We start from the raw sequence: 26,977 nt of genomic DNA, 5'->3' as shown, positions 1-26,977 counted from the left end.
ATGTCTCTACCTCCAGATGAACCCTGTCTAATGAGACCCAGACAACTGTTATTCACCATGTCTACTTGGATATCTCAAGAATGCCTAAAGCTCAGTAAGTTCAAATTTAATGACATGTTCCCCAACACTCACCTCTCACCAAAAGCCCTGTAGCTCAGAAACTTCCTTATAATTTTACATGGAACCACAATGCACTGTCCATACCAGACAACTAGACTTCACCCTTCAGATCATCCTCTCTTTCAACTCCTACATCTAATCTATGCTATGTGCCTACACTCTTTGGGATATCTTGAATCTTCTTTACATCCATCCTCATCCTCATTTTTTCATTTCCACTGAAAACACCTTATCTCAGGGCACCATTGTTCTGTGCCTTTATTCTTACTCTCCAATCCACTCTGGTCAAACTGTTTTTCCAAAACAAAACCCCAGTCCTGGCTCTATCCAGACTGCCCCAAAGCAAATACTTTATTGGTTTTCACTTGCTCAGTGACTAAAATAAAAACCCTTGAACATGTCCTACAAATTCTAATTCCTACAAAATCTAGGTGCTTTCTACCTGTCTCATCATTCTCTTCCTTCCCCTGACTCTGTTCTCAGACATATTCAAGTTCCTTCAGCTCCTGAAATGGACTACACGTCCTCCTGCTTCAGGAGTTTTGCCTTTGTTGGCCCCTCTACCTGGAATCAGCAGAGCAGATTAACTTCTGCTCCTCAGTTTTGTCTCAACAAATATAAAAAGTCCTTAGAAAAAGCTTTAGTGACTCCACTATTTTATGTTCCCATACGTTCTATGGTTTGCCTCTAGACATTTTTCACAGACAGATCTTATTTACATAATTTTATCACTACTTGTTTATTTTATATCCTTTATTAGACTATACATTTAATGAGGGTAGTATCATGTTTTTCTCATCCTAGTATATTCAGCTCCTAGTACAGTGCCTAGCTCAATATGGTGGTGGTGGTTTAGTCACTAAGTCATGTCTAATTCTTGTGACCCCATGGACTGTAGCCACCAGGCTCCTCGGTCCATGGGATTCTCCAGGGAAGAATACCGGTGTGCATTGCCCTTTCCTTCTCCAGAGCTCAATATAGATATTAAAAGTTGCTTGGGGAAAAAAAAGTTGCTTGGAAACAGAAATGGCGAATATCATTATTTTATTTGTATTATGCACAGGAAGTTCCCCACATACAAATCTTCAAGTTGTGAAGTTTCAAAGATGTGAACATGTGTTCTCATGTCCAGTCACATGTTAGTCCTTGTGTCTGGTGTACACTACGACATGCATTAATCTTCTACAAGTAGCTGCGCACAGTAAAGTACACAAAAGCACTGTGTAGAGTACAGTAGCACGGCTTCGCTATCTCAAGCGGGATGTCCGAAAGCAAGTGGACAAGCAGCAGAGACATAGCTGGTACTACGGTACTTTTCAAAGTACTGTACTGTAAGATTGAAAATGTCTTCTTTATTTTTTTTGTCTGTTTGCGTTTTATGTATTATTTGTGTTAAAAGTATTATAAACCTTACAGTACAGTCCTAGGTAGCCGATTGTGTTAGTTGGGTACCTAGGCTAACTTTGTTGGACTTATGAACATACTCTCGGAACTCATCCATACGTAGGGAACTTACTGTGTTTGTAAACTCTATCTGCTCACTAGACTAAAAGTATGAAGGAACAGAAATCTAATTTTCCCTAAATTTGTCCTTAATTTCTAGTACAGTTCAAGACATGTTATTGAATGGTTAAATTGGTTCCTCTCTTTGTGTCTCCTAGCTCAGTGAATAACACCATAATTCAAATAGGCACCAAATTTAAAGCTCAAAGTCACTCCTAGTCACTTTTCCCTTCACTTTCACATTTAATTAATCACAAAACCAAATCTATTCTAAATCCTAAAATCCCACTTCCACTGACTTGATGCAAGCCCCCATTATCTTTCATATAAATTATCATGATAGCCACCACTCTGCACCTGTTTCACACTAATCTCCCCATTACTCATCATGTGAGGAGTCATTCTATCCTGAATACACAATATTGACACTCGGTTTTAAATCCTATATTGGCATATCAATATATTTGGCATCATATTACAATGTGTAAGTGATTTTTAGTGACATAGTACAAAAAAAAAAAAAAAAACGCTATAGCATTCAGTATAAACATCAGAAAGCAGAGCACATTTGCAAAAATATCCTAATTTTGCTAAGTGAAAAAATAACACATGCATGCACAGGGGCATGTATAAGAGAAAGAAAGAGGAGGAAGAGGAAGAGGTGGGGGTGGAAGGGAAGGAGAAATAGGAGGAGGAGGAGGAGAAGGAGAAAGAGGGATGGTTATAAACTAACGTAAATGGGAATATCCCTGCATGATGTAATTATAGATTATTCTCACTTTCTACTGTATAGCACATTTTCTCCAGCAAGAAAATAGTCCTATTTTAATTTTGAAAAGGGAAATAAAAGATCACTTAGAAGTCTCTCACTCCCATGGCATCTAAAACAGTTAATATCCCAAAGCATGACTAAATTCATTAGCAAAGAGTTATTAATAGAAAAACATGAAGGCCATCGGCCAGACTTAGATGGACAGATTTACCTTGTATATGGATTTCATATTTTTACATTTTTCATGAAAAATGTACTCATCAGGTATTTGAATAAAATGCATCAGTATTTAAAATAGTATTCTGCACAGAACACGATTCTTTGAAATCAAGACTCATAATTTGTTTGCCTTCTGAACAAGCTTGAAACAACTGCTCTAGGACCACAGTCTGTGTGCTATTACTGAACTCAGCCACTTTCTATCTCCATGCCTTTGAAAGCACCCTCATCCATTCCCTGATGATAATACCATCCTTTTGAACATTTCCTTTCTTCTCTTTCTGGATTCCCATAGTTCATGAGTGTTTTGTTTCTCTAAGACTTATTACTCAAACGTGTAATTATGCATTAGTCTCCTCCAGTACTCTGTGACCTCCTCGAGAATGGTAACATTGCTATTTTAGTTTGGATCCCCATTATTTAGTGAAACACCTGAATACATTTGGTTGTGCTAAATAACACTTGAATAAGTAAATTTAAAAGCTAACAAAGCATGTGTCTGATAAGAATAAGTAATGAATCACAAATATATGTGTGCATGGGTATATACATTCATACACAATTTTAAGCAGTTTAAAGTAATAAACTATTGGGTTGGTCAAAAAAGTTCATTTGGGTTTTTCCACAAGATGTTACATAAAAATGTGGAAGAACTTTTTTGGCCAAATCAATATTATGGAATAATATCAATAGTTATTATAACAAATCCTAGGAGTGCTCAAAATTAGGTGGAAAGTTTTTTTCTTTTAACTCTTGCAGTAGCTAGATGTATAACATCAACAAATTATTTAGTTATATGACAATCAGAGATCCATTTAATATTTAACAATTTAAGACTCACTGCATAGAAAATTTATACTGTTGGGATTATCTTGAAAAGTGGATGCTTGAGAAAATATATCTTACGAAAGAAAGAGACACTAAATTATACTTACTCATAGAGCCTTGGCTCTTCAACGATTCCAAGTTGGTTTAATAATTTAAATGTAACATAGCCATCCTTCATATTTTTATCCAGAACAATTATACTGAGAACAAAATAATAGGCTACAAAACAAAAATGTGGAATGCAATTCATGTTATTTTTAAACTTTATTTTGGTGCAAATATGCATGTAAATATATATTTATGTAATCTAGGCACATACTATATCTGCAAATAATATTGAGAGGCACTCATTTGGTACACAGGTAATAGATTTTCCCTTTTGTTAAATTTTCACTAGTCTTGAAAAAATGAAAGCTTGCCAGTCAGTCATGAGTATGCTGAAAAGTTGGTCAAATAATTAGTAAATACTAACTGGTCTCAAAACCAAAAAATAGCAGAATTTAGGTTAATTAATTTTTCTCCATCAGTACATCTAAGGTAAATATTATAAGGTTCCTTAATTATATGATTAATAGTCCTACCTATATTTGCTTGACAAATATAATTCCCAATTTCACTGGCTATTTAGGAATGACAGTTATTTAGTCACCAAGTCATGTCCAGTTCTTTTGTGACTCCATGGACCATGGCCTGCCAGGCTCCTCTGTCCATGGGATTTTCCAAGCAAGAAGACTGGAGTGGGTTGCCATTTCATTCTCCAGGGAATCTTCCCAAGCCAGGGATGGAACCCTCATCTCCTGCACTGACAGATGGATTCTTTACCACTGAGCCACCAGGGAAGCCAGACAATAAAATTAGACAATCCTATATAGAGTGAGATCATAGTATCTCTTTTTCAAAATGTCATTACAAAAATTGATATAACTTTCAGAGGAAAAGATGCTGAACTCATCCCTTTACCCATTATTGCCTGGGCTACACAGAAATTTCCTATTCTCTGTGAATATTCCCAAGTATTATGCAAAACTCTTGGAAGACAATGTATAGAAACAGAATGTGGAATAGATGAACTTTTATTCTGAGATACACATGTACGAAAATTGAGCATGTTAGCTGTTAAATGTTTCTGTTAAACAGCTAAGAGTACTTAGATCCTTAGGACACCTCAAAGTAACTGGCCCTTATCAGTTGATAGCACAAAAGACATAAAGGAACACTTTTTACTTTGCAGTGACTACCCAGCATTAGATAAAATATCTTCGTCCCCTCACCCAAAAAAGTGGGTGCTCATATTGCTCAGATGATTCCTGGAAGTATGATATATTGAGATGTTACATAATTACCCTGACTCCTGGTATAATTACATAGAAATTCTGGGTTAAAATTCATAAATTAGGTATATAACCAAGCACAGATGAAGAAAGACCAAATACTAGGAGGCGGCAATGAAGAGAAATTAAAGGCAAGTCTTAAGAATTGAAGCCCTGGGTCTCTAAAGGACGTGAGAACTGGTTGTAGCATGGAGACAGAGACTGAAGTGTCAACTTCCATGCAGCACTGAGTGATGGAGCCAAAATGAAAAACCCTGCACAGAGTCAGGGACCTTAGCGCTCTGCTTTGTCATTGAAAGAGAAACTTGGAAAATTCTTCCTAGTGGTTGTGTATTAGTCTTAAGTGGAAAAAAAAAAAATTCCCTGAGACTAAAATAAACTCCAGGTAACACAGAATTTAAATTTACAAGTCCCTATTGGTTAAGGACCTCCATAAATTTACATGAAATATCCTCCAGGGTTATGGTACATAAATTCTGGAAAAAACAAAATCCACCTTGTTCTGAAGGGAGAATTTTGAAGAGCAGAGTGACGACAGTTTTCTATGATAAAATGTGGCATGAATATTTATTTTGAAATAACAAACATTTTTCATTTAATTTTAATAGAGACTTGGATTGAACATTGAGACTAGAAAATGATAACAATAAATCACGACTAAATTATTAGATGAATAAATAAGTATATATACACATATATAAGTTTAACCGAAGAAAACAATAGATTATTTAAATTAACAGATTAATAAATAAATGCATATATACATATATAAGTTTAACAAGAATAAAACTGTAGATTATCTCCATTAGATTACTAATAAATGAAAATATAAATTTATATTAAAACAAGAGAATTAATATCTTTTAAGTACTCAATGAAAATGACTCTCAGTGTAGAATTCTATTCTGGAGTAAAATTGCACTCCAGAGTAAGAAAACAATAAGGATATTTTCAGGGAAACAAACTGAGAGACATTACTTAGTGAAAAGTTATTAAGGATCTATTTTAGCAAGATAAAGATTAAGTCCAAAAGGGAGGAGATGAGGAGGGAAAAAAGGACAAGTTAAAATGTAGAAAACTGAAACTGGTAAATATAAGTGAGCATCTGATTAATGATAATATTCATAATAATTATTCATTGTTAAATAAGTGAAAATAATACAGAATATAATATTAAAGATAGAAAAAAAGGCACAAGATTTAAAGGCTCTATGAAATAAATTGTTGTTGTGTCAGAATCTGATAAATGTCTGTGAGGCAAAAAATGATGCATTTCTAATTATGAAGCAAAAAAAAAAGCAAGTCACCAGGAAAATATGAAAATCCTGAAACTATATAGCTAAAACTCACAGCTTCAGAATACATAAAGCTAAAACCTAAACAATATAACTCCTGCTAAAATAAAAGATTTAAACAGCATTTGAATTGTCACATAGAGAAAATGTCCAAGATGTGACTGAAAATTATCTGTTATACCAAGAACAAAGAAAATCACAACTCTGGTGAGAAAAGACAATCAACTAATGCCAGCACTGAGATGAATTAGATGCTGGGAAAATCCGACAAGGATTTTAAAGGAACCATCATAAAAATGCTTCAGAGTCAGAGGCTGTTGAAAAAAGATGAAGAAGTAGAAAAGTCTCAGCCAAGAAATAGACACTATAAAAGGAAATAAAGTAGACCTTACATAAATGACAACTACCATAATGGACACAGAACTTATGGGATAGTCTCAGTAGTAGAGTGGAAATAATAGAGGACAGAAACCAGTGAACTGGATGACAGATCAATCTGCCACTCAATCTGAAAACAGAGAAAAAACAGACAGAAAAAAAATGGACAGAACCCCAGGGACCTGTCAGACTATAGCAAAAAAAAATTATAATCGAGCTTCAGAACACTAAAAGAAAAATATCCTGAAAGCGGCCAAAGAGAAATGATGTGTTAGCTACAGGAGAACAACCAATTGAGTTACAATGAATCTGAAACCACAGAGGCCAAAAGGAAGTAAGTGATAACAACACTTTTTAAGTGCGAAAAGAAAGAACTCAATTCTATTTCTTATACACAGAAAAACTATACTTTGAGAATAACGGAGGAATAGAGACATTTTCAAAGAAAACAAAGAATTTCTCTTTAGCAGACTCATTCTTACATGTTGTAAGAAGGAACACAGAGGAATTGATGAAGTAAATAATTCTGGAGTATTCAGAAATAAAATGGAGAAGACAGTGGCACCCCACTCCAGTACTCTTGCCTGGAAAATCCCATGGATGGAGGAGTCTGGTGGGCTGCAGTCCATGGGGTCGCTAAAAGTTGGATACGACTGGTCAACTTCACTTTCACTTTTCACTTTCCTGCATTGGAGAAGGAAATGGCAACCCACTCCAGTGTTCTTGCCTGGAAAATCCCAGGGATGGGAGAGCCTGGTGGCTGCCGTCTATGGGGTCGCACAGAGTTGGACACGACTGAAGCGATGCAGCAGCAGCAGAATAAAAAGGGGAAATGGGAAAAGAAAAAAATATGGCTACACACAATAAAGTGGGCTTCCCTGTTGGCTCAGACGGTAAAGAATCTGCGTGCAATGAGGGAGGCCTGGGTTCGATCCCTGGATTGGGAAGATCCCCTGAAGAAGGGAATGGCAGCCCACTTATTCTTGCCTGGAGAACTCCATGAACAGAGGAGCCTGGCGGGCTACAGACCATGGGGTCACAGAGAACTGAGTGACTAACACTTTCACAATAAATTATCCTTACCCTTGTGAATTGATAAATCATATTTGATAATTGAAATAAAATTATCACATAATCTGATATTTGAGACAGTAATATTAAAAAGTGGAGAACGTAAAGTAACCTAAATGGAAGTGAAGTTCTCACATTTCACTTGAAGTGGTAAATACTGATACCAGTAGACTGTGAAAACTCACATGTGTATATTTAACTGTAGCAGACCTCCCCAAATATGTCCATGTCCTAATCTCCGGAACTTGTGAATATGTTACCTGAAATGGCAAAGAATAATTAAGAATTCAAATGTAATTAAGGCTGCTAATAAGCTGCCCTTAGAAGAGAGAGGTTGTCTTGAATTACTCACGTGGGCATAATACAGTTCCAAAGATTGTAATCACAAAGCCGTAAAGGTGAAAGAGGAGGACGGAAGAAGAGAATCAGAAAAAAAGTTGCAATGCAGAAGGAGGTCAAAGTGATTGTTTCTTCTTTATTCTTTGTAATAATTATTTTAGATATTCTAAGATATGTGCTTTTCAATATAAATTTGAAACAAGATTGTGTATGTTTAAAGGAACACATATAATTATAAAACTGTTAGAAAAAAATTTGAATGGAAATCTTCAGGACTGAGGGCTCATCAAAGAGTTCTTAGATATCAAAAGAATGTTCCTTGAAAAGAAAAAGCGATAAATTAGACTTCATCAAAAGTAAACCCTTTTGCCCTTGTGAAAGCCCTTGTGAGGAAGACGAAAAGACTCAAGTTTCAAACTAGGAAAAAATATTTGCAGACCAAATCTTCAACAAGGAAAGAAGGACTACCAATAAAAATATATGAAGAACCCTCAAAAGCCAATAGTTTAAAAAATCCAATTGGAAAATGAGCAAAAGACACAAACACACAGTTCACCATACAGAGAAGATATGCAAACTCATAAGCCATTAGGGTGACAAAAATTAAAACCTTAACAAGATATCACTATATACTATCAGGAAGGATAATTTTTTAAAAAAAATAATGACCAACACCAAATGCTAGTAAGAAATCACTCATTAGATCACTCATACTTTGCTGTGGGTAATATAAGATGGTCAGCCACACTAAAAATTTCTCAATTTCTTATAAGGCTAAATGTGAAATTAACTTCTGATTCTGTATTTATATTCCTGAGACTTTATACCAGAGAAATGATAAGTTCACATGAAAACATGTATACAAATATCCAAAGCAGCTTTAATATAACAGCCCAATCTAAAAACATCCCTAATGTTCTACAACATATGAATGATTAAACAAACTTTAGTGCATACATACCATGGAATACTATTCAGCAATAAAACGAATGAATTATTGATACATGCTGCTGCTGCTGCTGCTAAGTCACTTCAGTCGTGTCCGACTCTGTGCGACCCCATAGACGGCAGCCCACCAGGCTCCCCCGTCCCTGGGATTCTCCAAGCAAGAACACTGGAGTGGGTTGCCGTTTCCTTCTCCAATGCGTGAAGTGAAAAGTGAAAGTAAAGTCACTCAGTTGTGTCCGACTCTTCGAGACCCCATGGACTGCAGCCTACCAGGCTCCTCCGTCCATGGGATTTTCCAGGCAACAGTACTGAAGTGGGTTGCCATTGCCTTCTCCAAACATAGTGAATAATTCCCTTTATATAAAATTTTTCAAAATTACAAATTTTTAGGAATATATTAATGGATGTTAAGAATTAGAAACAGCAGGATATGAAGGTGGTATTAATATATATAGCTATAAAAGTGCCACCCAAGAGGTCTGATAGTGATGGAACAGTTCAATATATTCACTGGGGTGATAGATACAGAGCTCTATATATGATGATTAAGTTATAGAGAACTAGACACACACACACACACACCAGTGAGGAAATATAAATAAGATGGATTGATTGTAGCAATATCGTGTAATATTCGGACATGACTGAGTGACTGAACTGAGTGATATTATATTTATTCTATAGTGTTACAAAATTTTACCACTGAATAAAGTGCACACTGGATCCCTCTGCATTGGTTCTTACATCTGCATGTGAATCTAAATTTAATTCAATAAAAATTTTAATGAAAAAATGGATGAGCCCAATTCTGAATTCTGAAAGAGCCTCTTGAGGAGGGCGGAAAAGGAAAGTGAAAAAGCTGTCCTAAATTTCAACATTCAGAAAAACTAAGATCATGGCATTTGGTCCCATCACTTTATGGCATATAAATGGGGGAAAAGTGGAAATAGTGGCAGATTTTATATTCTTGGGCTCCAAAATCACTGTTGACAGTAACTGCAGCTACAAAATTAAAAGACACTTGCTCTTTGGAAGAAAAGCTATGACAAACCTAACAATGTATCAAAAAGCAAAGACCACTTTGATGACAAAGCTCCACATAGTCAAAGCTATGGTTTTCCCAGTAGTCATGTCTGGATGAGAGAGCTGCACCATAAAGAAGGCTGATCACTGAAGAACTGATACTTTTGAACTCTAGTGTTGGAGAAGACTCTTGAGCAGCCCTTGGATAGCAAGGATATCAAACCAGTCAATCCTAACAAAGAGCAACCCTAAATATTCATAGAAGGACTGATGATGAAGATGAAGCTTCAGTACTTTGGCCACCTGATGGGAAGAGCCAACTCATTGGAAAAAATCCTGATGCTGGGAAAGATCAAGGGTAGGAGGAGAAAGGGGCAACAAAGGATGAGATAGTTGGATGGCATTACTGATTCAATGCACATGAGTTTGAGCAAACTCCAGGATATAGTGAAGGACAGGGAAGCCTGGTATGCTGCAGCCCATGGGGTTGCAGAGTCGGACACGACTTAGCGACTGGACAATTCTGAATGACAGGACACCTCACAAACATTTAAAGAATATCTTAAAAATTGGTAACAACTTTGACTGCAAAATATCTACAGTAACTGACCAAAAATATCTTATTGGGTCTATTTCAAATATTTATTTCTCAGGAACCAGAATCAATGGCAAACCTATGGAAATGTATTTTATAATATTTTCATATAATAGGATTTGCTTTATTTAAACCACTTTAAGCTCCTGATCACTAAACAGAATAATTTTACTTTTTTTAATACTTCCTCATAAATCTAATTCGTTAATAAGTTTCTGAGATTTTCTCCTGTTCTCCAAATTTTCTCTTCTTGTTTAACTCTAAATAAATTGGCAAGATTATTATTTACTTGCGCATTTTGTATTTATATAATTTAGCTTGTTTCCAAAGGGGCGCTAATAGTGTAGATAGATGTCTTAAACTCTGTGAGTTGTTATATGCTGACATAACACTAAACATGGGAGAATAATCATGGAAATTGAGGGGGAAAACAAAAGACATCGATTGTTTTTTGGAAGAATATTACCCAAAGCATATGCTCATTTTATTTGAATTTGTACAACTGACCCTCTAGCAAATTTTAAAGTTCCTTGAAAGCACATAATGAAATTTGAATTTTGGATAAAAATTGAATTAGTATATAAAACTAATAATTAGTTCATTTGTTAACAAATATTAACTTACTACAGAATGGATTTGTTCCAACAGTATCCAAAAATACAGTCGTCCTGAGAGTTGTGTTTTCTATCCTTTCTTTTAAAATATCTTTCCATAGCTCAGTTTGATAACCTGAGATTTGAGAAATAGAATATTAGTCATTGAACTTGCATCAAATAGCATACAAAAATACCTAATTACTGAAAAGAACTAAAGGATTGATGTACTATAATAATAATTACAATTTATGGATTTTTATAACTTAAAATCACTTTTCAAATAATTTCACATCCTATTTATTTCAACTATAACAACTCTTACATTGAAGATTCACAAATAAATCTACACTGTGGAAATCATATCAGATCGTTGCATACTCCATATGGTTAAAGTCCATTTGCCAAAGTCTTTATTTATAAATTGGTAATTTTACTTGAAACTCCTTTTACTGAATTCAGCAAAATAAACTAATTAGATAAAACTTGAACATAAAATTTAACTCCATGAGCACAGCCTCCAATTCTCTTATATACATATTCATGCTGATACAGCATGTATATGTACACATTATACACACAAGTTATATAGTATAATATCACCTCTATTATATATGAAATATATATATAATCTCTGCTATATATATATACACACAATACTATATACTGTATGTATAATATATATTTCAGATATAAACCTTATTTGTACATATAGAATATGTAATATACACACACATGTCTAAGATGCTTCCTACTTCATGTATGTGTCTATTTCTACTTTGTTACCTCCAAATTTGAAATCTGAATGCAGTAGACAGAATATTAAATTGAAAATTCAGAGATTTAACTCTAGTTTTCACTTGTGCCCTTAAGCAATCCACATGTTCACACTGGGTCACAATTGACTTTGGAAAAGCAACAGAACCAGAAAAGCAATCCCCAACATGAGGGCTGAAGAAAACCAATCCCACTAAGATATATTATATAAACTAAAATATATTCTAGACAGAGGGGTCTATGAGGAAATAAGTCTAGCAAAGCCTGCAGATTGCTTGCCTCTTCTAGTGATTCTCTACATATGTTAGTATATACCGCCTATGAAAGAAAATCACAGGAGGCTGTTTAATTCAGACTTTGTCATTGCTACCCATTTAATTGAAGCTACTTGGCTTTTGAAACATTTCTAGTAGACCTGTCATGATACGATTAGATGTCTACATGCTCATGACATACTTGGGGTCTGGTATTGTCTTTGGCAAACACTGAACAAGCAGCCTCTGAGATTCATTTCCAGCTTTAAAATTCTATTTTTATGTGGATTCTTTTTTCTCTATAATTTCCCACCGTCAGATTTCAGTTAATCAAAAGTTGCAATATTTAACTGTTCTTACCAAGTTTATTGATTTAGAAAGTATAAACCATGTGTGATTCATATCTACTTGCTAATAATAAATGCAAAGCTAACCATGGCTCATACCTCTTCACTTCTTAAGACTTCCCTTAAAAATACAAACTAACAGCAAAGAAAACCCTTAATATCACTAAAAATGAATAAGTTTCTTTCTTTAGTGGAAATATAGATGGATGATAGATCCTTCTGTGTATTAAGAACAAGGATCATCAAGAAGCCTCCACATGCATATACTACATGCAGCATGGAAAAGAGGTTGACCAAGTTCCTCTCACTAAGAACCTTAAAAACATTTACTAGGAAATGAATTATTTTCCCTGTCCCACAGAAGACTTTTCCCAAAAGTGTTAGTATATTAACAAGTAAACATGAAAGCTTGCAGCAGAAAATAATAACACAATTATGTTGTTCACTTTCCGCAAAGAATTAGAGTAATCATAACAATCTCTCTTACCTAGTTTGGGACATGATTTTCCCTTAAAGTCAGCACAATCCGCACATAGACCAGTCTTATAATCTTTGTATGAACGACAATAAAATGAAATAAAATTGCAGCTCGTTTCCAAAGCTGCCATGAATAAGTAAACTGCTCTCTGGTGGTCGCATTTAATAAATTCAAGTCCTTAAGTGTTAAAAATCAAGCAGTTAGATGTATTAAGCCAAGTTCAAGTAAATTAGAAAAAAAATTTAAAGATTAAATTCTACCTAATGCTGTGTACTTTATGAATATCACAATGCTGACTACAATGCAGTTTTATCTCAAGCAACTTAATAAACGGTACCATTGGAAGCTTAAATATGGTATGCCTTTTACATGAGATATAGAAGAAATTTTTCTAAAGTAATAAAGTAGCAAAAATGTTTAATTTCAGTACTTTGACAAATTACACACACAGTGCTACCATATTTAATTATTAGTGTACACATAACTCCCTTCTAAACTCTCACCCCTAACATTCCTACTCAATGCCAAAGATACCTGTGCAAACAGGTGACATTAAAGATTTATCATGTCCCTTTCCTTTCCTAACTTCTCACATTCCTGTCCCTTTGATTAAACTACTCTAGTTTTTTGTGGCCTTTAAAGATGTGGTTCTTGACCAGTTCCCACTGTAGATCTCAGGACATTTCTCACCGTGGCTCTAAAGTAAGCCAAATTCCACACAGAGAGCAGTTGTTTAGCTCTTTATGCACAGAATGACCAAATGCAAGAGTTCATAACCTGTGAATAACACACAATAATACTGCGGTAATGGTTGGAGAAGAAAACGGCAACCCACTCCAGTATTTTTGCCTGGGAAACCCCATGGACAGAGGAGCCTGGTGGGCTATAGTCTATGGAGTCACAAAATAGTCAGTCACAACTTAGCAACTAAACAACAACAACAATGGTAAAAATTAAATCCTGAAACCAAACTTGTGTTATATGATACTTCGGCTACACATGCTTCTTCACTGACATAACTTCTGTTTAAACTTATAAACTAAAAATGATAAACCTATAAGATAATAGATTTCATCCATAATCAAATGAGATGTCTACTTCTGTTTAAACTTCTGTTTAAACTGATAAACTAAAAATGATAAACCTATAGGATAGTAGGTTTCATCCATAATCAAATGAGATGTCTACTGGTAACATTTATGAACTCAGAAGGATCAAATTAGATCATTTCCACCAATAACTCCTGAATGATCAGCAGTGGTGAAAAAACTGTTGACCACATATTAAAAAGGAAAAAAAAAAAACTGATTTTCTTTCATTCTTTTGAAGCATGCACAATTTATTCTAAAATATTTTTTGTATACCTGAAAAAATTGATTTGGGACAGCCAGGTTGCTTTTTCCCTCCATTTGGATAAAAATCAATATGTCCCAAGGGTTGTTTAATGCCTAGACCTGAGAAGAAAAGAACCAAGAATCACAAAGTATATATAATCAGTTCAGCAACACATATAAAACAAAGTTTCCTATAAAATTCATGGACAGTAATTCAAAATGTGAATTGAAAAAAAAATTCTCTTTTTCAAAAGAGAATTTTTGGGGTATTATTTCCTCAATTTAACTTCTCATGCAAATTACATTTCATTAATTTAATACATTTACATGTGATCAGTGTATTATGGGCCCATAACAGTTATTTGTGCTATGAATATATCAATACAATTGAAAAAGGAAGAGCAAAAAATCCTCATTGTAGTGGAAATTACATCCTAGTGGAAGAGAGACATCATAAACAAGTAAAAATGCAGTATGTCAGATAATAAGTGCTGCAGAGAAAAATTAAGCAGAATAAGGGACAGTGAATGTGGTAGGCTGGACTTTTAAATAGTTTGGGAAATTTCTTTTTTTTAGTTTGGGAAATTTTTTACTGAGGAGGTGAGAATTGAACAAAGATGTGAAGTGTGAAGGATGTGAGTGAGGCAGAATCAAGCAGGTATCTGTGTGCATACAGGCTATTTAAAGAATCCAGTTTATCTGGTATAACGTGTGAGAGAGAGAGCACTGGAGGAAATGAAGCTAAGTCATTTAGGACTTTTTAGGTGTGATCATTCACTCTCATTCTGGATAATAATGAATAGCATTTGATGACTCACTAACTGGAAAAATCAAAAGATGCTACTTCAACTGGAACAAGTTGGGCCAGAGTGACATGAAACATGTAGCTATGATTTTAAAACTTCTGTATACACTCATCCATTGGCATCCATGGGGTCTTGGTTCCAGGAACTCCCCTCCATCTCCCACTCTCCCACAGAGACATGAAAACTTGAGGATGCTCAAGTCCGTTATATAAAGTGGTACAGCACAGTCATCGCCCCTTGCCCACAAGTTCCACATTCATGGATACGGACAGCCAACTGTATCTGTAGAACCTTGGGACATTAGGGGAGGCGCAATTTCTAGGTACATTAACCAATATGGGGTCTGTAACCTAGGGGAGCCATAGAAATTGAAAAAAAAAGAAAAGGTAGCAAGCTCAGAATATTTGGGACTGTGATCTCACTGCCAAGTAAGATAACAATGCTTTGGCTTGGGTTTCAAGAAATTTCTTACAACATAATGAACTCTTGAGAGAGATCAGCAATAGATTGAGCACAGCAAAGATAAGTACTTGAGTCTGACAGTAAGGATCAAGATGCAGCTACTTGATTTAGTTCCAGTTAGTATCAGAACAAGGTAACAGCTGGTGAGGCATTACCAGGGCATGGGGACACTGGGCATGAGGATTACAGGGAAGGGGGTACAGGGTATAAGGAGAGACAAAAGGCAACTTGGGTGACTTCCTCAGAATTCCCTGGAATCCAGGGAAGTGCATATAGGATTTGATTGTGTCAGCGGTAAGGATAAACTAACCAACTCCTCCTTCCATTCCACCCCCCACTTAGCTTGTGGAATTTTAGTAAGGATGAACAGTCTTCTAAATATAACCCCCATGAAGCCCAATAATTTTGGAGATCTTTAAAAATTCCTCATATTTGAACTCATCATAAGGGTTCTAAAACTAGGGAGTTTCAGGTTTAGAGCCATCATTTTCTCCAATCTGCATCTGAAGTAGAATCAAAACTAAGAAGACTGCTCAGGAACCATGAAGAAGCAAAAGATATTTATTATTAACTTACAAGTAGCCCTTGATTCAGGCATGTCATTTCCCTTTTATCAGATGGAAGGGGCAGGGCAGTTGAGTCTGCTTGGGCCATTCATTCTCTTGGTTTCAAGAAGGGTGGGGAGAGCAGATATTTTTTTTTAATTTTCTTTTTATTGTAAAATATAACACATCCATGCAGAAAAGAACATAAGACATAAAACTAAAGATTAATTAATGAATATAAAGCAAGCAGCCACTTAGCTACCAAACCAATGTCAGGAAATAACCCAATAACCAGCACCTTACTTTTCTATAAAAATAAAAACCACTTTTTCTTGAAAAAGAAGCTTCCAAAACAATATATTTTATTTTAGCTCATTGTGGAAATACATATAAATTGACTCATATTTCAAGCATGCTTTTGTGTCTGGCTTCTTTCAATTATCAGTATATTTGTGATATTAGACCACATTGTCAGGTATAAATGTAGTCACTCATTTGTAATCATTCATTGCTATACACTATTTCATTGACACACATACCACAACTTATTTATCCATTCTTCTGTTGATGGACATATGTTGTTTCAAATTTAAGGTTAATATGTGTTAATACTATGAACATCCTTGAACACACACATTAATGCATATTTGAAAGCACATGTGTTGGTCACATACCTAGGAATAGAATTGCTGGTTATAGAATATGAGTATATTCAATTTAATAAATGATCCTAAATAAATTGCCAAAGAGGTTGTACCAATTTATACCACTACCAAACAACATACAAGTATCTCTGCTGTTTTACATATCCTACAATAGATGGGTCTTATTAGGCTTTTTAATTTTAGTCATTCTGGTAGGCATGTGGTATTACATGAGGTTTTAATTTAAATGTTTCTGCTTACTGAAGATTTTAAGAACTTTCCAGTGCCTAGTTAGAATTTCCCTTTTGTAAAATGTCTGATCAAGTCTTGATTTAATTAAGTTCCATTTTTCTTTATTACTGATGTACACGACTTACTTACCAGTTTTCCTGTTTTGGCTTGCTGTTAGCTTTCATGAAGGGTTCTTTAATGAGTTCTTAATTTTAATACAATCAGACATCTTAATGTTTCAATTTGGGTTACGGATTTTCATGCACACTTTAGAAAAATGTTATGTTATGAATATTTTTAAAATAATAGTTCATAATATGTTTATTGCTTTTCCTTTCACTATTGGAAAAGAATTTTCCTATGTATTTCCGATATTTTCCTATTTTGTGTTTTATGGGCATTAGACGTATTATTTCATTTAGAGTTTTCAATTGACTGACTCAGAACCACTGACCAAAAAGTCTATAAATAACAAATGTTGGAGATGACATTAAGAAAAGGGAACCCTCATACACTATTGTAGGGAATATAAATTGGTGCAGCCGCTATGGAAAACAGCATGAAAGTTCCTTAAAAAAAACTAAAAACAGAACTACCATTGATCCAGCAGTTCCACTCCTGGGTATGTATCTGGAGTAAATTAAAACACTAATTTAAAAAGATACATGCTCCCCTGTGTTCATGATAGTACTATGTACAAGAGCCATGACAGAAGCAACTAAAGTGCCCATCAACAGATTACTGGATTAAGAAGTGAATAAAGTGAAATATTGCCATTTGCAGCAATGTGGATAGAGCTAGAGAATATGCATAGTGAAATAAGTCAAAGAAAAAACAAATACTATATGATATTACTTATAGGTGCAATCTAAAATATAATTCAAATAAATGTATATAAAAAACAGAAACAGAGTCACAGATATAGAAAACAAAACTACCAAAGGGGCTAGCTACCAAAGGGGAGAAAATAGGGGGAGGGACAACTAGGAGCATGGGATTAATACATTAAACAGACAAGCAACAAGGCTTTACTGCATAGCATGGGGAATGATACCCAATATCGTATAATAACCTATTGTGGAATATAATCTATGAAACAAACAAACAGAAACACTATGATGTGTATCTGAAACTTACACAGTATTGTAAATCAACTATTCTTCAATTTAAAAAATGAAACCCAGAAAAAGTGAGAATCATTTTCATACTGTCCAGCAGTATCAAAATCATAATAAATCTAATAAGTTTCATAACTCTGTATTTTACTTTACTGACTTTTTTGTCTACCCTTATGCTAATATGCTTTTGAACTGTGGTGTTGGAGAAGACTCTTGAGAGTCCCTTGGACTGCAAGGAGATCCAACCAGTCCATTCTGAAGGAGATCAGTCCTGGGTGTTCATTGGAAGGACTGATGCTAAAGCTGAAACTCCAGTACTTTGGCCACCTCATGCGAAGAGTTGACTCATTGGAAAGGACTCTGATGCTGGGAGGGAGTGGGGGCAGGAGTAGAAGGGGACAACAGAGGATGAGATGGCTGGATGGCATCACTGACTCAGTGGACAGGAGTTTGAGTGAACTCCGGGAGTTGGTGATGGACAGGGAGGCCTGGCATGTTGTGATTCATGGGGTCGCAAAGAGTCAGACACAACTGAGCGACTGAACTGACTGAACTGAACTGAACACTAATATGACACTGTCTTCATTACTACCATAAGATTTAATAACTAGAAGGACAAGTCTTTGTGCTTTTTTTCTTCAAGAATACTTCAATGGTACTTGACCCTTTTCATTTCACATTAATCTTATAATTAGCTTGTGAGGTTATTTTTTTTTTAATGATTGGCTTTTAATAAAGATTGCACTAGGGCTGCAAGTTAGCTTGCAAAAAATTGACATGTATATAATATTCATGTTTGTATATGTGGTTTACTATCTTTTGATCAGTATTTTGGTCTGCAATGTTTAGCGCTTTTCTGCATAATGTGTTTATGCAATTTTATTGAGTTATTAGGACATAAGCCCTGGGATTTCTTTGGAAGGAATGATGCTAAAGCTGAAACTCCAGTACTTTGGCCACCTCATGCGAAGAGTTGATTTATTGGAAAAGACCCTGATGCTGGGACGGATTGGGGGCAGGAGGAGAAGGGGACGACAGAGGATGAGATGGCTGGATGGCATCACTGACTCGATGAACGTGAGTCTGAGTGAACTCCGGGAGTTGGTGATGGACAGGGAGGCCCGGCGTGCTGTGATTCGTGGGGTCGCAAAGAGTCGGACACGACTGAGTGACTGATCTGATCTGATCTGATCTGATGCTATATTACAACGGCATAATTCTAGAATTTTATTTGCTAAGTCCTATAGCTGGTTTCACGGAGAAGGCAATGGCACCCCACTCCAGTACTCTTGCCTGGGAAATCCCATGGACAGAGGAGCCTGGTAGGCTGCAGTCCATGGGGTCGCTAGGAGTCGGACACGACTGAGCGACTTCACTTTCACTTTTCACTTTCATGCATTGTAGAAGGAAATGGCAACCCACTCCAGTGTTCTTGCCTGGAGAATCCCAGGGACGGGGGAGCCTGGTGGGCTGCTGTCTATGGGGTCGCACAGAGTCGGACACGACTGAAGCGACTTAGCAGCAGCAGCAGCATAGCTGGTTTCTAGAAAGAATTGAATTTTGTATATATAACTTATATTCAACAACCTTGCTAATTTTTCCTGTGAATTCTAATTAATTATCTAGAGATTCTTTGGGGTTATCTATTTATGCAAAATATCATCTGGAAATGATTTTATATTCATATCTTTTAATACATTTCTCCCCTTACTGCACTGAAGACATACAATTAAATGTTGCTGCAGAATGACAAGGACGGTATCCTTGTCCAGTCCCCAGTCTCAAAAAGAAAGTCGTCCATATTCCATTGGCAATATGACATTTTCTATTGATTTTTGGATAGATATGCTTTACCAGATTGTGGACTTTTACTTTTGTTTCCAATTTGTCAATTTTTCCCATACATAAATCCTCCCTAGAGCTTTTTCTGCATTTACATGAGATCACTAAATGAATTTTCTCTTCTTTTGATGAGATGAATTAAGAAGTTGATTTTTGAATGGTAAACTAACTTAACTTCTTAATAATAAATCCAAGTTGGATGTGATTTGATACCAACTTTATATGTTGCTGGTTTACTAGTGTGATACTTGATACAGAATTTTTGCATCTTTGTTTTTAACAGAGAATGTCCAGCAAACTATCTTTTCTTCAGTGTCTTTCTTTTGATATTAAGTTTGTGATGGCCTTCTCAAACATTTACAAACCATTTCCTATTTATTTTTTATTACCTGAAAGTGTGTGTAAAAGTGGTCTTATTTATCACTTATTTATTTAGTAGAAAACAAAAATTTGCCTGAGTATTTAGTTGGAAGGATTTAAATTGAAGTGTCTCATCAATAATTATAAAACTCTTCAAATTTTCCCTTTTCATTTGTCAGAAAATGCTTTTGCTTTTTCATAAGAATTTTTCTACTTTATATATCATAGCATATGGTAATATATTTTCGTATTTATCTTAAATGTCACTCATTATATTGTATTACAATGATTTTAATACCTATAGTATCTATAACACTATTTCCTTTACTTGTATTGATACTGTTTTCTCCCCTCGTCCTATTTTTTCTCTACAAGGACCACTTAATCTGGAAGTAAAGTACAAATTTTTGGCTTTTTGAATCATTTCTAATTGACTTTTTATTCCATTTTTATACATTTTTATTAGTTTCTTTCTCAATATCTATAGGTGTGCTTTTTGATTAATTCTTAATTTCTGAAGATAGATGCTTTTTGTTGTTGTTGTTCAGTCTTTAAGTCATCACCAACTCTGCAACCCCATGGACTGCAGCATGCCAGGCTTCCCTGTCCTTCACTGTCTCCCAGAGTTGCTCAGATTCATGTCCATTGAGTCAGTGATGCTATCTAAACATCTGTTGTCCCCTTCTCCTTTTGCCTTTAATCTTTCTCAGCATCAGGGTCTTTTTCAATGAGTCAACTCTTCCCATCAGGTGGCCAAAGTATTGAAGCTCCAGCTTCAGGATTAGTCCTTCCAATGCATATTAAGGCTTGATTTCCTTTAGGATCCACTAGTCTGATCTCCTTGCTGTTCAAAGAACTCTTAAGAGTCTTCTCCAGCACCACCGTTGGAAAGCATCAATTCTTGGGGACTCAGCCTTCTTTATGGTCCAACTCTCACATCCATATATGACTACTGGACAAACTATAGCTTTGACTATAGGGGCCTTTGTCACCAAAGTGATGTCTCTGCTTTTTACCACACTGTCTAGGTTTAATAGATGCTTAGATTATTGATTTTTTTAGTCTTTTAAAATATCTGTATTAAAAGCTGGACATTTACTTCTAGTCATGATTCCAACAAATTTTAATATGTAGTAACTTTAATATCATTGAATTAAAATATTTTATATTTCTATTATTTATTCTTCCCTCATTAGTTATCTAAAACTATGTTTGTTCTATAAATATATGGATTATCAACTTATATTTTTCTTATCTATTTATAGTTTAATTTGATTATAGAGAATATTACTCTTTATGCTTCCAGCTCTATGAAATACTTACATTTAATGGTATAGCTCAGTTTAGTGTTCCCATTATTTACTTTTATTTACTTGCCTGCTTTATGTGATTCTTTCTCTCCTTGCCTTCTTTTGGACTTAAACACAACTGTTTCACTTTTGTCCTCCATTAGCATGGAAGTCATGTATCCTTATATACTTTTTTATCTTTTTAAATACCTAGAGATTTAACAGAAAGCCTTGATTTATGAACACCAAATGTTGACAATTACTTTTAAACTTTCTTACATATAATTAAGGAACAAAGAATGCTTGAACTTCATTTAACAGCCCTAACAATATACTATTTTTGTATTTTAATTCTCTATACATTCCAAATTCTATAAAACAATGACAATGTTTTATGCCATCAATATTCATTTAAACTGAAGTATGTTTTACCATTTTCAGTGCTCTTCCTTCCTGAATAGCCCTAAAAGGATAGTTTTCCTTCTTTTGATGATAATTTATCTCAGTGTATACTTGTCTGAAACTGTATAGTTTCATTTTTTTCCTGAAACACACTGCAATACTAGGAAGCTATTTTCTTTCAACATATTGAAAATATAACTCTACTCTTTCTTAACTTTCATTGTTTCTCTTGAGAAATTAGTTGTAATTTAGATCTTTATTGATTTAATATTTTTAAATTTAAATTTATTTATTTTAACAGAGGCTAATTACTTTACAATATTGTATTGGTTTTGCCATACATCAACATGAATCTGCCACGGGTGTACATATTCATTTAATTTTATGTTATATGCTTTGATGTGGTCTTTTCTGTAAATTTATCATCATATGTCTCAATGAGTTTGTCTATTTATTCACACTGGAATTAACTATGCATTTCAATTTTGTGATTGATTATAATTCCTGAGTTTTTAGAAATTCTGAGATATTATCCTTAAATATCACTTCTGTTGCATTTTTCTCTCCTTTTATTTGGAATCTGAATGAAATATGATTGACCTTCTTGCTATTTATCCTATGAACCTCTTACCTCTCTGTATTGTCTATTTTATTTGCTTTTTGCTCTGTATTCGATCTTTTTTCTTCATTCTAGAAATAGACTTATCACCAATTTTCCAAGTCACATGCTTTATCTTTGTACCTGATTCAAATTTTTTGTTAAACCCACTCAAAAATTGTCAATTAACTTACTTCTTAGGTTAAAAACTATTATTATTTTTATCAAATAGAATAGGTCATATTTATACTTAAATATCATTCTCTGCTGATATTTCCAATCTTATCTATCTCTTTGAAAATAATAAGCACATTTTAGCCAGTGTAGAATTATTCCAATAGTCAGATACCTATGAGTCTGTTTCTATTAACTATTTTTTTTTCTATTAACTATTGTTTCTTGGTTCTCATATGTGTTTCTTGCTTCAAGTGTACCTGGCTATCTCCAATGGATGCTGGACATTTTAAAATATATTTATAAAAATAATTTGAGACCACAGATGACATGATCCTTGTACATAAAGACTATCATTTGCTTCTATCAGATACCTAGAAGGTCTGATAATGTAAGAACTCCTTAAACACAACTTAATATGTGAGGTTTTTCTGGATAACATTGAATTACTAAAAGCTTGCTATATAAACCAGACTATAAAAAGTCTGGTTTGTTTCAAGCTTATTGTTACTTCTATAGTGCTACCCCAGAGAAGGCAATGGCACCCCACTCCAGTACTCTTGCCTGGAAAATCCCATGGAGGGAGGAGCCTGGTAGGCTGCAGTCCATGGGGTTTCGAAGAGTTGGACACGACTGAGCGACTTCACTTTCACTTTCCACTTTCATGCATTGGAGAAGGAAATGGCAACCCACTCCAGCGTTCTTGCCTGGAGAATACCAGGGACGGGGGAGCCTGGTGGGCTGCCGTCTATGGGGTCACACAGAGTCAGACACGACTGAAGCAACTTAGCAGCAGCAGCACAGTGCTACCCTTTGGGGTCTAAAAAGATAGCATAAGATGTTTTACAACATCTTATGAGGGTTTCAAAAACACTTTTCATACTCTCTACATCAGAAAAACTATCCATGAGACAAGTGACTCCAAATGACCAGTTCACCTCCCTGGAGTGTTGTTGTTTTTTTTAATGTTCTGGATATTGAACTCATAATTTTTTTCCTGATATCCCAGAAAGAATATTTATTCAGATTATGTAATCAACAATTATTAAAGGCAACATAGCTTCTTTAACATAAACATCTGAATAAAGACAAGAATTACTGGCAAGTATAAAATGCACTCGTGGGTTAGTATTTCAGGAAAGAGAAATCTGTCAGGTTATGTGCTGACCTCAAGTATCTTATTCAGGGATTCCTTGAAACCAGTGAATATGTAGTATCAAAAATCTGTGTTCCTCACTGGTGATAGCCATAAAAAGATCAATTAAAGGTGCCAATTTATGGCACCTAGTGGCAAGTCATATTTGATGAACTGAGTCATCAAAAGATATTAAGAATATGCTATGCTGTGCTAAGTCACTTCAGTCGTGTCCAACTCTGTGCGACCCCATAGATGGCAGGCCACCAGGCTTCCCGGTCCCTGGGATTCTCCAGGCAAGAACACTGGAGTGGGTTGCCATTTCCTTCTACAATGCATGAAAGTGAAAAGTGAAAGTGAAGTCGCTCAGTCATGTCCGACTCTTTGCAACCCCATGGACTGCAGCCTACCAGGCTCCTCCCTCCATGGGATTTTCCAGGCAAGAGTACTGGAGTGGGGTGCCATTGCCTTCTCCGATTATAAGACAATCCAAAAATTTTATTAAGAAAACTAAAAAATGCAAACAAAAAGCAATAAAATGTATGAAACATTAATTCAAAAGGCCATAAGCAGAACTGAAGCTGGAATTTCAAAAGAACTGCAGAGTACCTGGTGCTGTCGTGTGTGGAAATGTTAAGGTGATATCAAGGGCTCAAGATTAGGAAGACATAAAAGGCTGAGGGTGTCATATTAGAATTACGAAACTTTAGACAATGACCCTGTATGATGTAGATGAACTTACATTCCAAATAAAGAGCATAATTGTTCTGATTATAGGCTCAGCACACTGGCATGTAGACATAGAAGTTGAAAACTTGTCACCTATTGCATTAATGGTATTTATATCTCACAAAATCACTGATATCGATTCTCCCAGAGTAAACTCAGGATAATATAGGAGCAAATAAATTACCTGGGTCAAAGAGAAAACAGACCTGAAGAAACAGCGAATTGGGAACCATCTTTGGGTTACTTTCTCCTGTCTGTATCATGGCACTATATCTTTCCCATGCCACCAACCATAACACATGTAAATTACTAGTTAATCTGAGCAACATACTGGTGAAGTGAAGATACCGGAATCAAAAGACACTATTTCAAATTGTAACTCTGCCTCTTACTGACTTTGTCACTTTGACCCAAGCCTCTCCGTCAGCAAAAAGGTGATGAAAATGTTTACTTATTTCATGGGGATTTAGGAGCATTCCAAAATTAATCCACATAAGTAATTTAAAGAGATTAGTATATAAGAAGTACTCAATATCAGTTTCAATACAGGAAGGAGATCAGGGCCATCTAAAATATTTCCGGAAAGTGTTTGTCCAAGGTACTCTGACCAAAACTGTCAATATTGAGTTAGACATTTAGAGGAAAATAATTTAAAATCTTTAGGGAAAATTATTCTTTCTCTGTGCTTCAATATATGCGCTCAGTTTGAGTTGATATACAACAAAGTGATAAAATGAGAAGAGAGAAGAGTAACCTAAATATATCAGGAACATTAAGCATGGGGGAAATTGTGATCAAATCAATAAAACTGTTGATAGAATGAAAGGATGAAGTATAATTTTTTATCAAATTTCTGTTTTTTAGGATGATGTGACAGTTCCTAAAAACTAAGTGCAGGGTGTCATTTTACACCACAGAATAAACTAACTCTAAGAAATGTTGCTTGTGGGAAATATAATAATCATATAATTTCAGACTTAACACTTCATCCACTACTGTTTCCTTTTCCTCTTCCCCAGTGTCCATGTCTCTTTTTGCATTTTCAAATAAGTAAGAAATAAATCCTGCATTGTTACCATTGGTATCAGTATGGATGACATCCACAAAATCTGCATCAGTGTAATCTAATCTGCCAGTTGATGGTTTTCCAGAGAACTGTGGCCCAGCAGGATCAAGACCTGAAATTCAAGAAATTATTAATATATTAAACAAGTTATATTACAGAGTTATTATCACACGCTTGCATTATTATTAATTATAAACATAACAAGTTTAAACCTGTCCAAAAATATATCTAAAGATAAATTAAATTAGATGAATAGCAAGTTATCTGTTTTATTTGAATAACATTATTCCCAATCTTGAGTTTATCAATGATGCAATGTCAAGCCACACTACACATACCTTGACAAAATATTGTGGCTTTCTTTAGGACATTCATTTAACAAGTAATTACGAATATGCTGGTAGTAAAATTCTATTTAATAGAAAGTAACTACTCCTCCTCCTGAGGGTGGAAAATAATAAATATTATCCTGGTCCTATCTTCAACCTCATTCCATACCAGCTCATCCTGGGTATATTGAAAGGTCTAAAATGATTTTAAGTGCAATTTGAGCTGTGGAATAAAACATATTTATTATTAGCTTATCATTCATTTCTCAGAAAAGTTTACTGCACACAAAAAAGAAAAAATATATTAAAAATGTTATAAAAGATAATATTATTTCTAGTGTATTCAGAATTCTGAATAAAATTCTAAGCTCATGATCTACTGCAGAGTATCAAAAAATGCTGAGGAAGAGATGAAATGAAATGCGTTGAGAACATCTATTCAATAGGGCAATAATTATCTTAAAAAGATATTTTAAAAATAAAATATAATGTTGCTTATCTCAGTCTTCTATTAACCCTAGTTTATTTGGCCCACATGACTGAATAGTTGTTGCTCAGTCACTCAGTCATGTCCAACTCTATGTGACAAAATGGATTGCAGCACAGCAGGCATCCCTGTCCTTCACCATCTCTGGGAGCTTGCTCAAACTCATGTTCATTGAGTATGTGATACAATCCAACCATCTGGTCCTCTGTCATCCCCTTATCCTCCTGCCTTCAATCTTTTCCAGCATCAGGATCTTTTCTAGTGAGTCAGCTCTTCATATCTTGTGGCCAAAGTATTGAAGCTTCAGCTTCAGCATCAGTCCTTCCAATGAATATTGAGGGCTGATTTCCTTTAGGAAATCACAAAATAAAGTCTCTGTTTCCATTGTTTCCCCATCTATTTGCTATGAAGTAATGGGATCGGATCACAACAAGTGATGGGAAACAATGGAAACAGTGAGAGATTTTATTTGGGGGGGGGGGGGCTCAAAAATCATTGCAGATGGGGACTGCAGCCATGAAATTAAGACGCTTATTCCTTGAAAGAAAAGCTATG

The 26,977-nt window shown here is 35.0% G+C and overlaps 1 protein-coding gene across 1 annotated transcript in view; it reads right to left on the bottom strand.

Moving 5' to 3' along the window:
• Nucleotides 1-26,977, bottom strand: part of LIPI (lipase I) — an 80,418-nt gene that overhangs the window by 20,731 nt on the left and 32,710 nt on the right. Inside the window, exons 4-8 of the mRNA XM_027548897.1 lie at nt 25,617-25,718; nt 14,236-14,325; nt 12,881-13,048; nt 11,047-11,151; nt 3,550-3,661 (exon numbers count right to left, since the gene is read on the bottom strand). Coding sequence (XP_027404698.1) covers nt 3,550-3,661; nt 11,047-11,151; nt 12,881-13,048; nt 14,236-14,325; nt 25,617-25,718 — 577 coding nt within the window. The remainder of the gene's footprint in view (nt 1-3,549; nt 3,662-11,046; nt 11,152-12,880; nt 13,049-14,235; nt 14,326-25,616; nt 25,719-26,977) is intronic.

The sequence above is a fragment of the Bos indicus x Bos taurus genome, chromosome 1 (assembly GCF_003369695.1).
Source record: "Bos indicus x Bos taurus breed Angus x Brahman F1 hybrid chromosome 1, Bos_hybrid_MaternalHap_v2.0, whole genome shotgun sequence".
NCBI classification, from domain to species: domain Eukaryota; kingdom Metazoa; phylum Chordata; class Mammalia; order Artiodactyla; family Bovidae; genus Bos; species Bos indicus x Bos taurus.
Note: the sequence above shows the minus strand (reverse complement) of the source record. Positions and strands in the feature narration are given on the sequence as shown.